The following is a 20,741-nucleotide window of genomic DNA, read 5'->3' as shown; positions in this document are numbered from 1 at the left end:
GGGGGGGGTGACGCAGCTGTTCTGGCATCAAGTTGTGCTTGTATTTCCACCTGCTCAGACCACATTTAATCGAAAACACAAGTGCAAAGAGCAGTTTTTAAGGCTTTAGCTAGCAGATGCGCAAACAATTTTCAATGTGATCAAAGCAGATTCTCTAATCATAATATAATCTACAGCAGCTTTGAGTATTTAATGTATATGGTCTTTCCTTGTTCTTTTGGCTAAACTCGTGAGGCTGTCATGCAGCAGCAGGAATGGTTTGTTTGTTCCACCTGCAGTCTCAAATTTGAGTGATATGATGTAATACTCATACTTACACTCAGGTCAAACTGTGTTGATATATTCATCAATTATTCAATTTGATAACACATCTCACAGCTTTTCCTCCGGATTAATCCTGAGATTTATCAATATTTTGTCTGGATGATCAAATCTCTGAGTACCATTTTCCTCTGGAAGGAGTGAGTTTATTCCTCTCAGCTTGTCAAACTAGCGGTGTAAACACACTTTGAACCCAACGCACACCTACTCTCAGAGATCAAAAATGCAGAAGCAATACTGGTGCAACACTCTGGCTCTTTCATGTGTTTTTTTTATAGTGTTTGGGCAACAATGCTGTTGTGTGGCACAGAGACATGAGCAATATCCGCCTTTGGCAACACAAATACTACGTGTTAGTGGCTTAAATTCATTTCTCATTTTAGTTTCTTCAGGAGAATGGTTGATAATAAATGAAAAGATTTTTTTTTATCCCGTATAAAAGGAAAATGTATTTTGAAACTGCTAAAACTGTGTCTCAACTGCTTTGGACATGTGGTTTTGGATTCTGCACCAAGACATTTCTTGGCCCATTAGGAAACTGTCAGACCCGATGTGATTGGCCATTAGTGAATCCTGCCCTGACTCCACCTGCTGATTTTGTATTCCTCCGACTAATAATGCATAAATTTCAGTTTGAGCCTCTTTTACTAGTTTGTACTGTGCTGTGCCTGTGGTCTCTGAAATTGCAGAAAATGATTTGGTCACACCCATTTGTACCCAGAGCTTGAACTAGCAGTTTAGCTCACAGGAAAATAAAACTATTGATGTATGTGTGTGAGCAGTTGTGTGCCCTCTAAATTAGTAGGCTCTTCACAGTGGACAACTCAGACAGCATGACAAACTGCAGCTGGATTTGTGCTGGATTTAGTTTTAATGATGTTTGAGCAGAACAGACTCAGCTGACAGAAACCACCTAACTAAGTCTGAACTGCTGGGAGTTCTGAGTGTGTGTGTGCGAGGTGAGCACGTGCGAATGTGCATGCGATAGGTAATATAAACCATTTCTGTAAACAGCGTAATGAGTCGGATTTGGTTCAGGCGTCGACACACGGTATAGGATGTCGGATCCACTTACGGCAGGTTATCACGACGTGTCGATTGGCTGGCTTCACTTTTTCCAGGTTGTGACCCTTGCTGACAGGCAGATCGGTTACAGCATAAACACGGTCTAAATGGTCTGCCAGACCTCAAGCTTCTCTCTTTTAATTTGCCATGAGGGTCTCTAAATTCTAAAGGAAAAAGATTTGTGCATCCAAATCATTCAGTTGGGACCCTGCAACAGCTTCAGAAATGCCAAGCGCCTCAATCTCACTGCAGCAGTGAGCTAAACACTCCCTCATTTTATTTTGCTGTTTGCAGGCATTTTGGGGGAATGACTCAAATTGTGTTTGCACAGACAGTTCATCAGCTAAAGTCAACTCTGTTAAACCAGCCATCAAACAGGCAGAGGAGGCGTTGTGTGGGGGCGTACGTGGGGCTGTAGCTGCTGTAGACACGTCCTGCTTCATCACATTCCTCCGTTGTTCCAGCTCAACACATTTCTCAAATCTCTTTTCCTCTTTGTTGATAAAAGCAGAGCAGGCTTCTCGACAAATGCATGCATCCAAACCCTCAACGACACACACACACTCACATACATGCACGCACGCAGACGTTCACACTCGCGCATACTCATTCGCCACCCGTTTTTGCTGTGAACTCACTCAGGCGTAATGACATAGCTAGTGTTGCCACAGTGTAGCTACAGATGGAAGCAATTATGGTGCTGTGAAAATATTTCCTGAAGTAAGGCAGTGTTTTGACTGCTGGGACAGCGGGACGCAATCGCTCAGTAATTGAGGTCCACTGAAACATCAATAAGGCGAAGGGAGATTGAAGAATCCTTGTTGTCCGTCATGTTAGAGTAGATGACGGTCACTGCGTAGCCAGGGCCGACTGTCTTTCTCTCTGGTGGTTGTAATGTAGTGAGGAATTTTGTTTTGTGCAGGAAGGAAAATTTGTTGCCAAATTTATGACTGTGGTCTCATCTAATTCCGTTCTAATTGCTGCGGTTTGGAGAGAGGCCTGAGTTGAGGCTTAGGAGGGAGCACCCATAAAGTAGACACAGTTCTTTGTATTTACATGGCAGCTAGTTAAAGCACAGGGTCTTATGTCCTCTGATGATAAATGTGTTGCCCCGTAGTCTGAACCCCAACAGAGAGACAGAGACAGACAGGAAACAAGAGCAAAAGCGGGGGGTAGTTCATTTTTTTGTTTGGTGCGGTCTTCTCTTTCAGACAGAGCGAGAGAGGGCTCTGTAACCTTGACGCCACAGCCGTCCTGCCTCCTCCCCTAACTCCCTCTGCTGTCACTCCTGCAAGTCAGACACCAAGGGCACGCTGAGAAAGGGAGGGAGGGAGTCAAAGAATAGACAAGTAGAGATAGAGGAAGTGTGGTGTGTAGCTGAGCATCCCCAGACTCCAGACTGCGCTGTAACTCACACATCTCTCCCACCCCGAGGAGTTTCTCAGAGAACAGAGCTGATATCCTCAGTGAAAACCGTTGGCTGATGAAATGTGAGGACCTATGTGCCTTATAACTATTGACGTGTGTGCACACGTATGGTGTGTACTTGGGCAAGGCAGAGGCGAAAGAGAAGCAAAGTAGTGTATGGTGTGTGTGTGTGTGCACTGTTCAGGGGAGAGATGTGGAATTTTTTTAGCGAGCTCTAAGAAGATAAGAATAGCAGCCTCAGCCTCTGGAAAGCTTGGCGAGGTGCGAGGACTCCTGAAGGGCTTCAGCTCTTTCATCTGACTTCCTCCTCTGAGTCCTCCCCCTGCTCCTCACATCTCCTTCCCCACAGCGGGAGCCTCAGAGAGAGCCTTGAAAAACACAGAGGGCCTGCTGACCCCTCAGCGAGCCACGGGTCTCCACTGATAGGTGTGTGTGTGCGTGTGTGTGTGCGTGCGTGTGTGTGTGTGTGTGTGTGTGTGTGTGTGTGTGTGTGTGTGCGTGCGCGTGCGCGCGCGCGTGTGTGTGTGTGTGTGTGTGTAGGGTTGCCATCTTTCAAGGACTGGTTGAAGTGAGATTTTGGGTGGTGAAAGCTGTACGCATATAGAGTACAGTTACTCTTAGCTGTTGGTTTTACTGACTTTCTCCAAAAAATGCACTAAAGAGTGAAAAACAGTGAAAACCTAAACCCACCCTCTTTCTATGTCACACATCTAAAACTTGTTCCATTCTGCAAAGGGCCAGTAATTAAAGCCATTTAGAGTAAACGAAGCCCTGTTTCAACCTTGATAGCTCAGAAAATGTTTCAGCTCATACAGACTGAAGAGAAAATACAAGGAGATTCAATGCCAATGCAAATGAGCTGCAACTGAGTCCTTCTGAGTAAAAGAAAAATACATATAAAGTAAAATAGTCAAAATTAAATATAGATAGACTCCTGGATTTTAAAAAAAAGAACATATTAACCCTAAAGAAAGCATTTCTTCGTGTTCAGGTGGCTTCACTGTACTGTATTACATATTATATCACACCATTTACAAATGTAGTATTTAAAAAACTGATTCAACTGATTTTGAATCATCATATCATATCATAATCGTATCCAAGTCAAGGAACCAGAAGGAAAACATTTTCAGTGGCAGGGAACTAGTTTTATGTAGAAATACAAAAGTTTGAAAACCAAGTTCTCAGGGGCTTTAATGTCTAATATTAGTGCTGCTGCTTTTTTTGGATTAATTAAAAGCCGGAGGCCATGACCTTGACAAACTGTACCTTTAAACACAAATAAAACTGTCAGGGTGCTTGATTGCAAAGATTTCCTCAAGTAGAACAACATGATGAAAAATTTAAAAATGGTAACATTAAACTACATTTAATTACATTTTCACATTTCCACATTATAGTAGAGTGATTCAGTTTAATTATCCGTTCAATTTAAATTCTTTGTCACAGCCTAAAACTAATTCAATAGTGAAATTACCACAGGTTCAGTATTGTTTTATTCTCACAGCTTCTGATTTTGTGATCCAATAATATCACACAACCCTGACAGGGGCTGTTCTGCATAAATAGTGCTGTTACTTTTGATACTTCAAGTACATTTTGTTGCTATGTACTTGCACTTAGGCGTGTACTTTAAGTTAAAGTTTGAACGCAGGAATTCTTCTGCAGAACCTTGTATCTGTGATCTGTGTTTGCATGAATGGGTGAATGTGTTGATCTTATGTCATACAGACGCCAGCCCCAAAAAGAAGGTGTGTGTGTGTGTGTGTGTGTGTGTGTCTGTGTGTGTCTGTGTGTGCATGCGTGTGTGTGTGTGTGTGTGTGTGTGTGTGTGTGTGTGTGTGTGTGTGCGTACATGTGTGTGTGTGCGTGGGAAGATGGGAAAAAAAAGATGGATCGGTACATTAAACATTATGTGACAGGACCTAGAGCCATTTTACACCCAGCTACACACAAACATACACACTGAAACTACCAGCTCTTAAACACCAGACACTGGTATTTAAGGAATTTGGCTGAACTTACACAAAAACACATACACTCACACACTCACACACACACACACACACACACACACACACACACACACACACACACACACACACACACACACACACAGCTGATGATGAATAAGAGCCTGGGGCAGGTCTGTGTCCTGTGCTGAGTAATAGTTGTCTTGTAAAGTGCAGGCAGGACCTGGAGGCGCTGGATAATGCCTCAACAGAGAGTCCTGCAGCGTGACTTCAGATTACTGTAACTGCTCTCCACTCACACCACTGGGGGTTGTTTTTGTGTCTATCATTCAGACAGAAATCGACCATGGTGAGTTCTCCTTACTCCCTGCATCAAACAACACGTTTCCTCCTTTTTGCAACACATCAATAACACAACACTACTTTTTTCGCACTCCCTCTCTTACTCTTTTTCCATCAGTCACACACTCTTTCCATCTCAATCTCTCGTTCTGTCTTTATGCTCCTCTTCCCTCTAAGACTTCCTCTATGCTTTTTCTGTCTTTGTCACTTCTCCCATCAGCGTCTTCCTATCGCTTTCACTCCTGAGTTTGTTGCAGCACCTCCAGTATTGATCACCTTAAACTCCTTTTCGTCCAGGTCAGCTGACAGGCGCTGTGATTCTGAGTGATCGTTCGGCCGAGGATGCTTCCTGACAGCGTGTCCACCTGCGAGGCCTTGGCCCGTGACACAGCGGAGACATTTCATTAAAGGCGGCCTGTAAATTTAGAGAACAGTCTGGGCTGGTTGAACGAATGGGGCGAGGGCAGATTCAGTCAGCCACCAGATGGCGTGCAGCCCTGACATGAGGCCTGATGGTTTAATCATTCTGTTAAACCTCCATAAATTTGTATTGGGAACGAGTCCAACACTACTGCGCCGGGGGTGTTAACATAAAAACAAATTGGCATGTGTTTTCAGCAAGTGGGCGTATAGTTTAGCACCGTGCATAGCTCCGATGTGATACATGGATGTAGCATGTGAGAAAGATTAAGTTGAAATTACCTGGTTCATGATTTGGGACTGAGAGATATGAACCCTCTGGGCGGATCGTTAGACTAATGCTATGCGGACCCGTGCTCCAATTTATTGCCTGCGACATGTTTGTGAATATTTATTATTGCTCTCTGCAATCTGCTTTTGGCTTTGCACTTAAAATGAGAATATTAATTACCAAATGAAAACAGCTGCCAACACCATCACCTGTAAGTCATGGGATATAGAGGAAAAGAATAAAAAAAAATACATCCTACTGAGAAACCCACACATGTATATTTGCACACACAGACTCCCCTGCACACAAAACTCTCTGGAAAACAATTTATTTCTCCACAGTGTCCACCACAGTTCAGTTGCTTTTCTTGGACTGGATGTGACTGAAACTGTTAACAGACTCGCCCTTGTTAAGCGGCCTTTCACTGAAGGTTGACCAGATTGGGAAAACAAGAGCTCCTGATGTAATTGAACCCACAAATTCAATGAGGAACATTCCTGATGGCAACACGAGTGCAAAGGCTGAGAAAAAAACCTTTATGGGAAACAAAAAAGAAAAAGTCGCTGTAGCTTTGATTACACAGCAACAGCAAGGAGTCAGTGCCCCCCCCCCCCCCCCCCCCCCGATGATTTTAACACATAGCGTTTCTCTAAAGCAAATCTAGACTTACCTCATTTACCCCAAGCAGAGATTTTCCTGTTTGCACGAAAAGGAGAAAGAAAACCAAAACGAGGAAGGAGGGAGAGAGTTAAAAAATTAAGATACACGGGGCAGCCAGAAGGAGAGAGGGAGAGGTGGAACAGAGGGATGTATAGGTAACAAGAGAGTCGTGCAGGTATGTAATTATGCAGTCATCATTGCAAACCTTGACTCTGAGCCAGCCGAAAGCCTGATCTGCCCTCCTCCTAATAGACCCAGCTGAAGACCTGAATCTATTAACAGCAGGTTTTTTTGGTGGAGATTTTATGGAATTTTAATTGCAAACACATGGCTGGTGCACATAAATGTTTTAACATATTGATCATTCGGGTGCGAGACAGCCAAGTCTGACTGGCCCTCAGGAGCCGAGGTTTTGGGGGTGGTTTTAATTTTTTATATATTTATCTTTATTTTACCAGCAAGTCGAGCAGAACTCTCCTGCAGCTTCCCTCAGCCGTGCTCTCGCTGTCAGGGAGGGGCTGTAAATGGTTTTACAATCATCCCGAAAGTAAGCTCAGTTTACGAGCGAGCGAGGTTTATTCCAAGTAAGGAGCTCTGCAGCGTTTTGTGCTTCTTTTTTAAAGGGCTTTAACTCTCACTCAGTTTCTTGCCATCCTTGAACCACATCTGTGTTAGCTTCACAGCTCACAAGGTGTACTCTTTGTTTATGTGTGAATGAGACACAGATGCAGTAGGAGAAATAGTGTATCTGTTCAAAGAAATGAAAAAAGTAAAAAAAAAAAAAGAAAGAAAAGAGGACAGGACAGCGGGAAAGAGGGAGGGTGTGCTAAAAACAAGAAACAAAATAGTGCCTGCAGTATTTCAACAGAGGCAAAGGAGAGAAGGATAATGAGCAAGATCACCGAGCCATGGGTACAGGCAGTGCATGTAGTCACTTATTACCACACACATGTGTTAATACATCTATACACATGTATTCACATGACGGCGCACATGCTTTGCCACGTGCATCCCTGCCGTCAGTGCGTGCGTAAACACATTAACATGCAGCGAAATGGAGGATTCTGAAGATGAAAGCCCCTCAGATCAGTGGCTGTACGCTGACACAGTCGTAACCCATCAGGCTCAGAAGTGTGTGCTCGTGGCATCGACAGGTCCACCGGGATGCTGTGAAGTCTCTTTGTTCTGGTTTGATGTGCTGTGTTTCTAATACATGTATTCCAACTCTCTCAAACTGCATAAAAGTTCCCCTGCCTGGCTTTTGATTAAGGAACTTATCGAACTGTAGGCAGCCTCAAATAGTTACCGAATTAATTCCTTAACATCTAAAATTGTGAACACCTTCAGACAGTAATCAAAAGCAGTGTAAGAAGCAAGGAGGTGAAGCATGCCTCTTGATGCCCTTTTGGTTGTTCTGGTGATCATTTTATTTAAGAATAATTCCAGTTCATCACAGGCTTATTTTGGTAGCTTTGGTCATCATCATCATCAGTATAGGTCTATGTTTATATTGGAATATGTTTTATATTCTTTCTTACCTTGTTAAACATCCTTTGGCTGCTCAGATTTATCTTGCAAGCCCTTTGGGGGTCCCGACCTGCAGGTTTGGAGCCATCGGTTTAGACACACAGGCTTGACTATTCGTCTTTTTTCTTGGCTTGTCAGGCTTTATTGTAGCGACGCTGCAGTGTTCCCAGATTTCAGCCATTACTTTGATGAATACAGCACTCTCATTCCCCATAGAAATGAGGGCCAAAACTATGAAAATTAGACCCAAGCTGTAATTATTGTCATTATCTCTTGGATGCATGTGTCTAATCAAGATCATCATCACTGAAGGTGGCTTGAAAATGATCTTCTTCCCCTTCATCCCATTCTCTGTCTTTATCTCACGCACACATGTTCACATGGCCACTGTAGAAAGCGCCGCCAAACTGCGAGCATGGGCCGAGCAGATACACAGAGTCGTCTGCCAGTCCTCTAATCAAGGGAAATGTTTAACCACTGGCATGGAGCTGGCAGGGCTTTCTGTTAATTTCTCCAACTCACCGGCAAAATTGGGGGGGGGGGGGGGGGGGGGGGCGGAAGACATGAGGGAAAAGTTATAGGCAGCCACACAAGTCACTACGAGTAACAGAAACATCACTTTGTAGCTTTAATATTAAATCTGATCGTGCAGGAACAAGCTTGATTTTATTTGTCAGAATGCGAGTAAAAGTTTCTTTACATCTCTTATGAATTTTTAAGCCATTACTACCATCATGCCGCCACCCCTGGTGATCAAAGGAGTGGTGGGTAATAGAGAGAGAGAGAGAGAGAGATACGTAGAGAGGATTAACGGCAAACAAGAAGATTGGAGGGAGGGAGGGAGGGACGATACGGGATGTGAGGGAGCCGTTGACTGTGTGTTAGAAACAAAGGAAATCAAATACCAAAGGAAAATTGAAACTATGTGCGTGCGCCGCTGTGCTTTGAATTTGACAGTTAACTGGTGCGGATGTATATATACACAAAAATCCTATCAGTGTTGCTTTCAGCTACAGAGCCGTTCCATCTTCTTCTCTCCTCCAAACTCCCTTCGTCTTCGTCTCTTCACCTTTACAATCCCCACTTATCCCCTCTTCCTCTCCTCCTTCTTATCTTCTCACCTTTTGTTTCAGCTCTCTTCTTCTTGTGTCTCATGTCCTCAGTCTTTTCCTCAACCTTTCTTCTCTTCTCCTCTCTTCTCCTCTCCTCTCCTCTCCTCTCCTCTCCTCTCCTCTCCTCTCCTCTCCTCTCATTGTTACGCTGTAATTGGAGCTGGAAGCCTCAAGACAAGCGGCTCAGTGTGCGTCAGGCTGACAGGCAGCCCCGTTGGCTTCTATTAAGCTTTAATAAGTTGGAGGATTGGAAGAGGGAGAAAAGGAGCTGAAGGGATGGGAAAGTGTGCATGCTGCTACTTCTACTGTCACCCCTCGCTAGGATGCAGAGAAACCTGTCTGCTGTCACGCAAATACACACACAAACACACACAAACACACAACACACTCTAAACATCCACCCTCTCATTTTCATCAGTTTTTTTTCAGCTTATCACCACTGGCTAAAGATTTTGTCCACGTGCTGTTTATCCAAGAAAGACAGTCCTATGTGGGGGGATAAAAGAAACTGACAAAATAATTAACATATGTGAGTGTCTATGTTAAAGAGAGAGAGAGAGAGAGAGAGTTGAGGAAGTCTGCCTCTGTTTCTCTCAGACATACCGTACTAACACACAACACAACACACACGCACACACACTTGTCAGGCCCTCTCCTCCTGCATGAAGATGACAGCAGTATTATTGCACCGTGCAGAATTTAATCTGAAGTGCCACACAGCAACCCTGGACCACAGCTGAGGTAAATGTTAGAGAAATATCTATAGCCTCTGCAGCTGAGTACAGCAAGAGCAATTCCAGCTGTGATGTATGTGAGAGAGGGGGAGATTTGTGGTTTTCCCCCGTTATGTTGCTGCCTTGTTCAGAATTTTTCTGTGGTTCCAGCGCTTCCTTTTTGTTTACAAAGTCATCAAGGCTGCGGTTAAAAAAAAAAAAAAAAAAATCCAACCATGGATCAATTCATTACCTGACTTTTCAAATTCCTGCAGTGTGTGTGTGTGTGTGTGTGTGGAAACTGTAAATGAACATGCTTGCGCTGTAACCTCTAAACGCCTTTCTTTGCGCCGCATCTGCTGCCCCCAAGAACGCCCTTTTTACTGAGGAGAGGAGCGATAATGTAATTGGAGCTGGCAGTCATTCCAAACTGAATATTGGCCTGAAACATGAAAATGAATACAACAGGAGTCAGGGCTATGTTTAGGCTGCTGCTGCTGCTGCAACAGAGATGCCAACAATGTGTTCAAGGAGAAAAGAACTTCCAGTGAACAAACGCCAAATTCAATATAAACACAGAAGAACATGGGCGCTTAAATGAATACACAAAGACTACGAGGACGTCTGTGCTGGTTAGCCTGTGTAACCACGAGCTGGCTGTGTGACAGTTTGAAGGAATGAAGTGAGGCGGGGATATGTCTTGTGATCTGAATTATGAGCTGCCATCTGTGTTAAGAGCAGTTTTGAGATATTGAGCAATCAGGTTTTAAATAAATAAATCTAAGTAAACATTAATACTGAGTTGAATAAACACGTTGAAATGCATAACTTAATCCTCATGCAAGGAGCAAAGTCAGGAGAGTGTTAAACAAGAATTTTTTTTTAACAATCCTATTTTAGACCAAAATATTAGCTGGAAATACATTATTCCAAGATAAATATTCAGAAGCAGTGATGAACTAATTGGAGGATGAGAAAAGAACAAGTCAAAATGAAATGAGGGGAGAGGAGGTTGTGGCATCGAGCTTATGAACAAATACAAATCACTTTCGCTGTTAAAATGTAATGTCTGGTTAGTCAGAAGGATTTGCCTGAACTGTGCATGTCACATAATTAAGGCCTGTGTCCACGTGTATCACTGAGCTTATTGGATCGGTGATAAAGGACTAATTAACGCTGAAAAAGGACATTGATTGACCAGCAGGTCCAGTTGATTAACGTCAGGTTTCAGTCAATGGAAACTGCAAACTTGTTGAGAGTAAGGACTCGTATTGATAGTATTGAGGATCCATTGTCAGTCAATCTAGCAATGAATAGTATAATGTAATAGCTACGTTTACAGCCCAACAATGAACCTCACTGTCTGAATACAGAAAACACAAACACAGACGTTGTATTTTTAGCCACCATATATTTTAGTCCACCACTGGCTCCTAGAGGATCAATACTGATTTAGTGGATCCCTTGAATTTTCCTCAAGCTGCCACTATTTTTTGGTTTTTAGTGAAAAGTCTCAACAACTGTTTGTTGGGTTGCCATGAAATTTGGATAACATTGATGTCACAGACGGGATGACTTGTAATCATTTTGGGGATCCTTCCACTTTTTATCGAGCACCACCATCAGGTCAAATTGTCTCTCTCTCTCTCTCTCTCTCTCTCTCTCTCTCTCTCTCTCCGAACATTGCAAGGCCCTTGTACTTGTCTTGTTTAAGTCTTTGGGCCGACCAAACAACTGAATATGCTTCTTTTTTTTTCGCTCAATTGAGAAAATAATTTTTACCAAAGCACACAAGGAAAGAGCTGATAAAAATAAAGCATGGGTTTTTCTTTAGTAACTGTGTCATCGTATTTGGAAAGAGTTGTTACTGTAGAGCTATGAAAGTGTATTTTTTGTGTTCACCGATGCAAACCAATATCAAATATGCCCGAACAGAAAAATTACTCAACACTATATGGATGAATTACCCTGTGGGAGTAGGAACAGTTACTGTGTTTTTGGGTGAACCTCCCCTTTAATGTGTACAAGAGCACCTCCGGCTCAGCACAGCAGTTCAGCAGTCTCTCACATGGTTTGAGCTGCCATTCCCCAGCTTAATGTCAATGTGTAGAGTATCACATCATTATACAAAGCCACAGGCCACATTAATTAACCACCAGGCTGTCTCATACTGGAGTATTTGCACCACAACCGGCCCCATTTGTCCCCATTATAAATGAATTTGTCAGACAATAAAAGTATGTTTGTTTAAAAGGAAACGTTGCTGTTCTCTGTATGTTCATTCTTCCTCCCGTCCTTTGTCCTGCTCCTTTTATGTGCTGTGTGCAAGTGAGTAAGTGGCTCCCAATGTCTTTTAATGACATCCATTTATTTTCTGTGAGAAAGGATTTATTTTGCTGTCCTTGTGGAGACAGTCCTCCCTCTGCTGCTATTGGTGTTGTAATTTAACAACTATTACTATGTTTGTCTAAGGCCCCAAATGTTCGAGTTTGCTTTAGGCAACTTCTCTCTCTCTCTCTCTCTGTAACAACCTCCTTTTTCCTTCATCTGCTTTTCTCCAATCTGCTTCCCTTGGCACAATTTCATTGTATTCGTTGGTGTTGGTCCCAGGAGCTCACGCAGCAAAGAACAACTTCTCTTCTGGCATTTTCCTAATTGATCCATGGCAGCCCGTGCTGTGGTCTAGCTGAATTCATATCTTCAATAATTCATAAACAGTTCTCTCCCAGGGAGTTCATGACATGTTCTTATACCAAAGAAATACAGAAATTCATGGTGTTGATGATACAACACCCTTCCTTGAATGCAGTTTCTTGTGTTCATCTTTGCACTTGCAGTTATTTGAGCAAAATGGAGTACATATATCTTTAATTCACAGCATGCAAGTTCAGGTGTTGGTGCACAACAATAAATGGGAAGTATAGCAGATTGTCATGGTATGAAAACTTTAAATTATTACTCACTATTATTGCCAGACTTGGCATCTCTCCCCATAAAGCTAATGTTGTGAAACATGTTAGGGTTGAGAGCTATTCTCAATCAGGAAGACAGTTATTACAGCTATTAAAATCACCATCCACTTTATGTAATGAAGGCAATTAGCCAGAGCTACCTTGGCTGGAAAGCATACGACCGTTCCCACCCACAGAGTGGAGAGAGAAAATAGGCCATTTTGTCTTGCCATTTGTTAACTCCCACATTTAATACAGGAAATACTGGTGCTTTATAGATGGTTCCACCAGGTGACTGATGGCCTTCTTTTTGTGTATGATTTTATTTCTCTCTTTGCAGGAATGCTGCTCCAAGAGAGTTTCATTGAGGAGCCTGACGGCCTAGTGTCAGTAAACCTGCTGGTGGTGTCTGCTGTTTCAGCCTTCGCAACAGGAGCCATCCTCTCAGGCCTGACTGTCTGCTGGATCATGAGTCACCGCCACCGCCACTCCCGTAGCTCTGGTGCTAACGGCGCTCGCCGCAAAAGTGACAAAGAGCAGAGCATGCTGGGTCAGGGCCGCAGTGGGTCAGTGATGAGCGTAACAAGAACCAGCGGTGGCGAGAGGCGTCGTTCGCAGGCAGACAACCCCTTTGTAACACCCAACGGCTGGCCTAAAGGAGAGATGGACCCAGGATTGCTGCCTACCCCAGAGCAGACCCCGTTGCAGCAGAAACGGGCCATGCGTCTCCCGGACACCGACTGGGACCAGAGCCAGACCTTCCTCACTGCTGTGGGGACTCCGTGCACCAACAACTCTGTCATCTACCTGAGCTCCAAGTTCCTTCATGGAGGTGGAGGGGGTGGAGGGATGGTCCGGATAGAGGACCCAGGAGAGGTTGTGCTACCCCCGCACACAGAGCGCCAGCGTTACCTGATCCTAGCCACGCAGAGAGGGGAGCATGGTGGCAGCCGTCCCAGCGGCACCCTGAGGAACTCAGCGGGAGAATACATCTACCCCGCCACGCCACAGGACTCTCCTGACCGACGGAGGGTGGTTTCTGCTCCCACTCCCCACATGGACTATGGGGAGCCTCGCTGGAGTCATGAGGCGCTCAACTACAACAGCAACAATGGAGCACCCTATCACTCCCAGCGCCAGGGCCTCATCAGGCCAGACATGCATGGGCCTCGAGGGCTGGGAGAACTGGCTGACTTCAGCCATCTTCTAGGGAAGAACATGGGAGAGCGCACCCCCAGTGGCCAGTGAGGTGAAGTACGTGAGCCCTGACACCAAACTCTCTCTGAAAACCCATTCCCTTCAACAGTAAACTGGAATAAATCAACCCCTCAGAGTCACTGTCCCGGTCCAACTATACCCTTTCTGTCCTCTCTCACTGTCATTCAATGTTCAATGACGTCATTCAGCTGACTGAAGAGAGAGACAGAGAGAAAAGAAACAAAGAGAGAGTTGAAAAAGAGGAGAACACTCTCCTCACATCTCTGTTCCTCTGCTCTTAATCTGAGGTGCACCCCTCTGCTCTGTTAGTGGTACGACCCACAGAGAGTGACTTTGACACCACAGGACAAACAGTAAGGTACAGGGAGGGGTGCAAAGGAAGGGGAATCTTCTCAAAAGGACAGAGTGGAGATTTAAAAAATAAAAAAAAAGACAATTTCGCTTGCAGCGCCAAATGTGAAAGGTCTCCCTCCATCATTTTGTTCACCGTTTTGAAACCATGGATTCTTCTTTGAGTGTGAAACTTTGTTTCTGCTTTTGTTTGTTTGTTTTTTTGTGTCAGTGGCATCCAGCAGACAACAATGTGCTTTACTTTGGATTTCAGATGAGACAAAAACTGTTGTAGCCGTGCCAGAGGGCAGTTACTCTAGATCGATCATGCAGTGTGTATCTGTGTGTGCGTTTGATTGTGTGAATGTGTGTGGCCACAACAACCCCAACCAGTGTCCTGTCTTAACTGTGAAGAATAACTATATAATGAAGTATCTGTAAGGAGAAGGTTGGTGTTAACATTATTTTCCTTTTTTTATAAACAATCACAGAGAGATAAATGGATTGTATTATGTGTCTCTCTTATGTGTTTACCAATCAGAGGTTTGGATGGTTGACCAGTGTCTAGTGAAGGGCTGAGTGTAATTTTTGTGATTCCCAGTACCTCAGAAGCAGCACTGGACAGAGCCTTGATGAAGTGAAAGAGAGCAATAATAAGCAAGAAACATATAATGATGAAGAAAAAAGCCAATTTAATTTGATATTTTTTATAATATCACTGTTTTCTCAGCAAAGAACAGTAAAGTTTAGGGACGTCAGAAAGAGCAGAGCGCTGGGAAAAGGAACAATATCTCCCCTCCATTCTTCTCTCCCTCGCTGCCTCTCAGTATGCTTGGGTCTGTCTGACCTGACCTGAGGCCTCCCTGGGCTCCGCAGTCCATTTGAAGGGGGGAATGTGAGCTGTGGCTGTCTGGCTGTCTGACTGAGGCTGTGAGGCCTGGCCGCTTGGGACCTCCATTCAGCCTCTTCTGCCCGACACTGAGCCTCTTTGTGCCCCAGAAGCAGGAGGAAACTGCTGCAACAAATAGCCGTTAAGAGTCAGGGACCTAGCCCAGCACCGCAGCATAGCAGAATATCAATGAGGAGGACAGCAGCCCCATCCGTCATGTGAGATGTACCAACCAGGCCCGGGCATCTCTTATGCTTCACCCACTTGCCAGGACAGGGAGGAGCTGAGGGCTGAAGCTGGGGCTGAGGCCAGGGTTGGGGCACTGCTAACTGTCACAATGGTCATCCCTTGTGGCTTTATCCCTTTCTGCCTTTCAGTGTGTTTCCCAACAAAAGCAGGATCAAGAAAACAGATGGGTATACTTGGGTATGGAGTTACTCTTTCACTCCGTTGTCTTTTATGTTTTCTGTTTTTGTGTGTTCTAATCTGTTCTTGATTCAGATGTAGATCCAGAGATAGTCTTAGTTCATCTGGGTCACCATGGTCTTTTTGTGTGTGTCTGTCTGTCGGCTTGTGTGTGTGAGTCTCTTAGGGCTTGTATCCATTAATGTGTTGCTCATATTGAGTGCAAAAAAAAAAAAAAGCTTTGATCACATATACTCTCATTCTCACCCTTCCTTTTTTCTCCAGCCCCATTCTTTTCTCTGTTGAGCCATTAATGTTGTGCTGCAACCCTTTGCCTGACATTCACAAATCTGTGCTAACAGTGTCAGAGCCCTGCGTGGGAGCATTACATGCTATACAGTATACTTAAACCATTATACAGTGCACAAAGACGTGCAGATAAAATGGAGATGATGGGCTGTGCTGAAGGGAATTTGGGGTCAGATGGTAGACACTGCCCACATGATAAAATATCACAGTGTATAAAACCGAGGGCTCAGTATTGCTTAAAACTTTTATAAAACTAGTGCCAATATACTATGATGCCTTTCAATTTTTGACATCATAATTAAAAATATGTTCAGAAGATGCATATTTTTCCACAAATCTCTATTTTGAATTTAAGAAACATTGTGTTGCTTCATAGGGTCTTTTCGCTTATTGTTTTGATTTTCCGACCCATAACGGAATTGTTTTGGTTCAGCTGTAATCAGTGTCGTTTTCAGCCACAACAGGCAGCTGTTTTCAAGAAAAATACTTAAGAAAAATCTATGCCACCTGCCTAGCAACAAACAACAGTCAAAGTTAACGACGAGCTAGTGAACACGTTGGAGCATTTAGCAGCTAAACATCCAGGCATTTGCCACAGGAGTTGGTAGAGACCAAAAACGGAGCTAAAAGAAACATAAATATTGGACTCACATTCACAGGGTGGACACAGACATGACTCCAAATGAATGATATTATTGCTCTGTATCAATTGGATGTGTAAATAGACAACTTTAAGCTAACACATTAGCCTTATGTGGTGATAATATGTCAGTGTTGTCTTGAAAACTTTTGCACCCAAGTAGTCAAAAACAGTTCTTCAGTTATTGCATGCTTAATGTGAAAATACGTAGGCTGGGTACAATAGTGACAATACATTATTTTGAGAAATTGAATCTTGTTTTTCTACAAAATACTTTTTCCATTTACCAAAAGCCAAAGCAATGACTTGTCTAAACACTGTCTAAACGCAGTGTAAATTTAATGTGAATTTAATGCTTAATGTAAATTTATGTAAATCAAGAACTGTCTGATCAAAGAGAAGGTAAACAAGCTTGTAACTCAGATCAGGTTTTTGATACCAGCTGACATTTTTGCCACTGAGATTTGATACCCAGCCCTAAAAAATGAGACAGCCAAGAGTCTGATGTGGTGCATGAGACGAGCCAGTGTAAGAGATTTATGAAAGCAAGGACAGAGGAGGAGGTCAGGCGGACGAACATGATGTTACTGCATTACCGCCTCTCCACATTAGTACAGTGTATTCTTTATACATTCCACCCTGAAACAGGTCATTAGTATTGAGGATACTGAGCTTTCCAGCAGCCCAGCCCCTCATCTCTGCCTCTCTTTATCTCTCTCCTCGTCTACCATCTCTGCCGTGGCCTGAGTTCTGCATGCCTGTCTGTCTGTCAGTGTGTGTGTGTGTGTGTGTGTGTGTGTGTGTGTGTGTGTGTGTGTGTGTGTGTGTGTGTGTGTGTATATGAATGAGACCTCTCTGTCTTGGCTGCCGTACCCATCCAGCCGTGTCCTCGCTCTGCATCTCCTCTGGTGTTTCACTAAACATGCTTGATTAGGCAAAGTACATTCCCAGCCCTCTAATGGCCTGATGAGCCCCTGAGAAGATTACTACAGACACATCAGCCCTGAGAGGGAGGTGCACGTTCAACCAGCTCTTTACCCCTCCGCTAACCACCAGCCACACACACACACGCGCGCACACACATACACGTACACATGCATGCATGCATACACACAATCTCTGCAGGGCCCTTTAACCAAATGTGGGATGCAATTGAATTAAAATCAGAAATAGACCTCACGCTTGAAATAGGCCAACAATGACTGGTTCTGGGAAAGGTACCGTACATGATGTTATCTTACTGACTGCATAATTCGATTACCTTAGTTCAACATTTTGGGGCAGCTAAAGAACTCAGATGTAACCTCATGAAGGTCAGTCTGTTTATTAAAGCCATCATCCTCCCTCTTTTTTACATACTTCATGTCATTCCCACTCCTCCTCTCACTACAGCTGCACTTTGTCTCAAGCCCCTTTTATTGTCAACAGACTCACACTATCTCTCTGCACACGCACACACACACACACACACACACACACACACACACACACACACACACACACTCAAGTAATATCTCTACCCAGGCTGTGCTTTCGTCCTCTTTGTCACTATTAAAAGGTTAGCTAGTTAATTTAATGAGTTGGTGACAGAAACAGGAATCAAAAAAATTTACAAAATCCTGCTTTATTTCATATCCAATCCTTAATGTGTTACAATTTTGTTGGACATTCTCAAAGCCTGTCATACGGTAAATTGCTTTTCTTTCCTTAGAAATTATTGTTTGCCATTTTTTTTGTAGCACATATTGCCTCCAGTTCTACACACACACACACACACACACACACGCTCCCTCTTTATCTCTTCAGTGCACATATTGTCATAAACACACTTGAAATTCCCACCCAGCCCTCATGACCCAGTCTGTCTGTGTATGTCATTATTTATCAGGTTGTGTTTGAGTCTGAAGAGACCATGCCTTTCTGTTTTGGGGTTGTTTATGCCATGTGGCCCAGTGATGAGATGCCCCCCAGCCAATAACTGCCATCTTGCCCTGCAGTGCTCCTGTACTGTACTGTCTGTGCTCTGTGCCCTAGAAAGAGTCCAGAAACGGAGGCTAACTTGTATTAAATCCACCATCACAGTGAGGAGCAGTGACATGAACCTGCTCCCTTCCAAGCCAATACATAGGAGAGGAAAAAGCACAAAAAGGCGAAAACAAAATCAACATTTGCATTTTTGTAAAATTGTAGATGTATTTAGTCAGCACTGATCATTTTTGTCAAGTTTGTTTTTTCTATCGTTTGTTTCTGTGGTAGATATTTGGTTTGAAATTATATGGGATATTATTGTATATGATTTCAATTTCAATTCTCTGGTGTGCCGGATTTGATGACGACAATGAAGACGAACTTGATGACTATCATTATTGTTATTATATTGACAGTGACAGTGGATTAGTGCTATGATCAGCACTGAGCTATTGTGTCCTGTTTGGATGCTGAATCTGAAAGGAGGAAGAAGAGGAGTGAATGAACTCATACAGACTGGGGTTCAAAAAGAGACTTCTCTCCTGTAGAGTGGAGTCTCCTGCTACTGTGAAGGACCCGCCGTCCTGTGGCTCTCACCAGAGGCTGGCCCCCACCATCGCCCCGGGTACCTCGGGGCACAGTGTCATCAGATGACAACACATGTTCCTACTACGTGTACATAACCTTGATGCTTACATGTAATTAAAGTGCAGTAGCTGCATGACGACACAGCCTCTGTGTGTGTACAGAAGTAGCGACGTGTGAATTTGTACAGTACATGCAAGTGTGTGTGCTTGTGTCCGCGAAGAAATCTGTTTGTCGTCACGCAAAAAGCAACACGTGCATGCACCTTCCAACAACTGCACAGAACACACACATATTAAACACAAACACACATACACAAACACACCCCAGCAGTTGTTCACCATTCTCCACATTGTCCTGAGCTCTGCCTGTCACTCCGCATGGAGACTTTGCTCTATGTCAACTTTCTTATTCTAATAAACCACTCAGACATTGACCTCTAAGTTGTGTTTATTGACTACACAGTGTTTGACTTCCTCAGTTGATTTAATTAATTCATAATTTAATATTAGCATTTGAAAAAATCACACACTGATTATTACAACGTGAAATTTGTTAATTTGGCAAAAGACTGCCCTGTTACCTGTTAAGTCACAGAGTTGCACAGTGGTGGAAGAACAATTCAGATAAACGTCAAATGTAAAAGTCTTACATTAAAAATTCTACATGAGTAAAAGTACATATCAGCAAAATGTTCTTAAAAGTAACAAAAGTAAAAGTATTTTTTATGCAGAGTGGACAGGTATACAGGACCTTTAATCTATAATAATACATGTTATTTAAGTTGAATTATGTGTCTTGTAAATCAGTTAAGAGGGTTGCACAGTGGTGGAAGAATGTCAAATGTAAAAGTCTTACATTAAAAATTCTACTTGAGTAAAAGTACATATCAGCAAAATGTTCTTAAAAGTAACAAAAGTAAAAGTATTTTTTATGCAGAGTGGACAGGTATGCAGGACCTTTATAATAATACATCATGTTATTTAAGTTGAATTATGTGTCTTGTAAATCAGTTAAGAGGAGTAGATGTATAATTTTTAAATTTTATAATCAAATCAAATAATCGTGTGCGTGTGTTTGAGTATGAACCAATGAATGCAGAATTCCTTTATTATCCCCTTGATTAAGGCTGATTAAGACTTGGACCCCCCGAAAGACATAAAAACAACATCTCGGGATGTTGAAACATTTATAACTGTAATTGTAAATATTACAATATATACCCCACATTCATGCCTGGAAGAATCCTGTAATACGATTTTAGACACCCCTAAAGTGGACCATACCATTTCTCAACCTTGGTTGAATGTCTCACCTGCCTGCCTCGGCTCGCGACATGCTCCCGTACGTTGTGAATGCACCTGAAGGTAAATGTAAATAGCAGTAGCTAACTATCTAGCTTGTTTGATACACTTTATTTTCTTACCTACAGAATTTTTGAAATACGTAGTGTCAAGTATCTACAGATGAACAACAATGTTAGCCAGTTTGTAACTTTTGCGTTAAGTTACAGTTTAGCTAGCTAACTAATGTTAGCTAGCTAATGTTAGCTAGCTAATGTTAGCTAGCTGATAGTGTGTCCTTTCATTTCCAATGTTGGCCTGACATTTCGTT

The 20,741-nt window shown here is 43.1% G+C and overlaps 1 protein-coding gene across 1 annotated transcript in view; it reads left to right on the top strand.

Moving 5' to 3' along the window:
• The window catches only part of sema6bb (sema domain, transmembrane domain (TM), and cytoplasmic domain, (semaphorin) 6Bb), a 120,715-nt gene extending 101,152 nt beyond the window's left edge, over positions 1-19,563 (top strand). The window contains exon 17 of the mRNA XM_023408039.2: positions 13,124-19,563. Coding sequence (XP_023263807.1) covers positions 13,124-14,031 — 908 coding nt within the window. The 3' untranslated portion in view covers positions 14,032-19,563. The remainder of the gene's footprint in view (positions 1-13,123) is intronic.
• The last annotated feature ends 1,178 nt before the right edge of the window (positions 19,564-20,741 follow it).

Source organism: Seriola lalandi, unplaced genomic scaffold, assembly GCF_002814215.2.
Source record: "Seriola lalandi dorsalis isolate HSWRI2012SDOR001 ecotype SW California unplaced genomic scaffold, Sedor1 jcf7180002054353, whole genome shotgun sequence".
NCBI lineage: Eukaryota > Metazoa > Chordata > Actinopteri > Carangiformes > Carangidae > Seriola > Seriola lalandi.
Note: the sequence above shows the minus strand (reverse complement) of the source record. Positions and strands in the feature narration are given on the sequence as shown.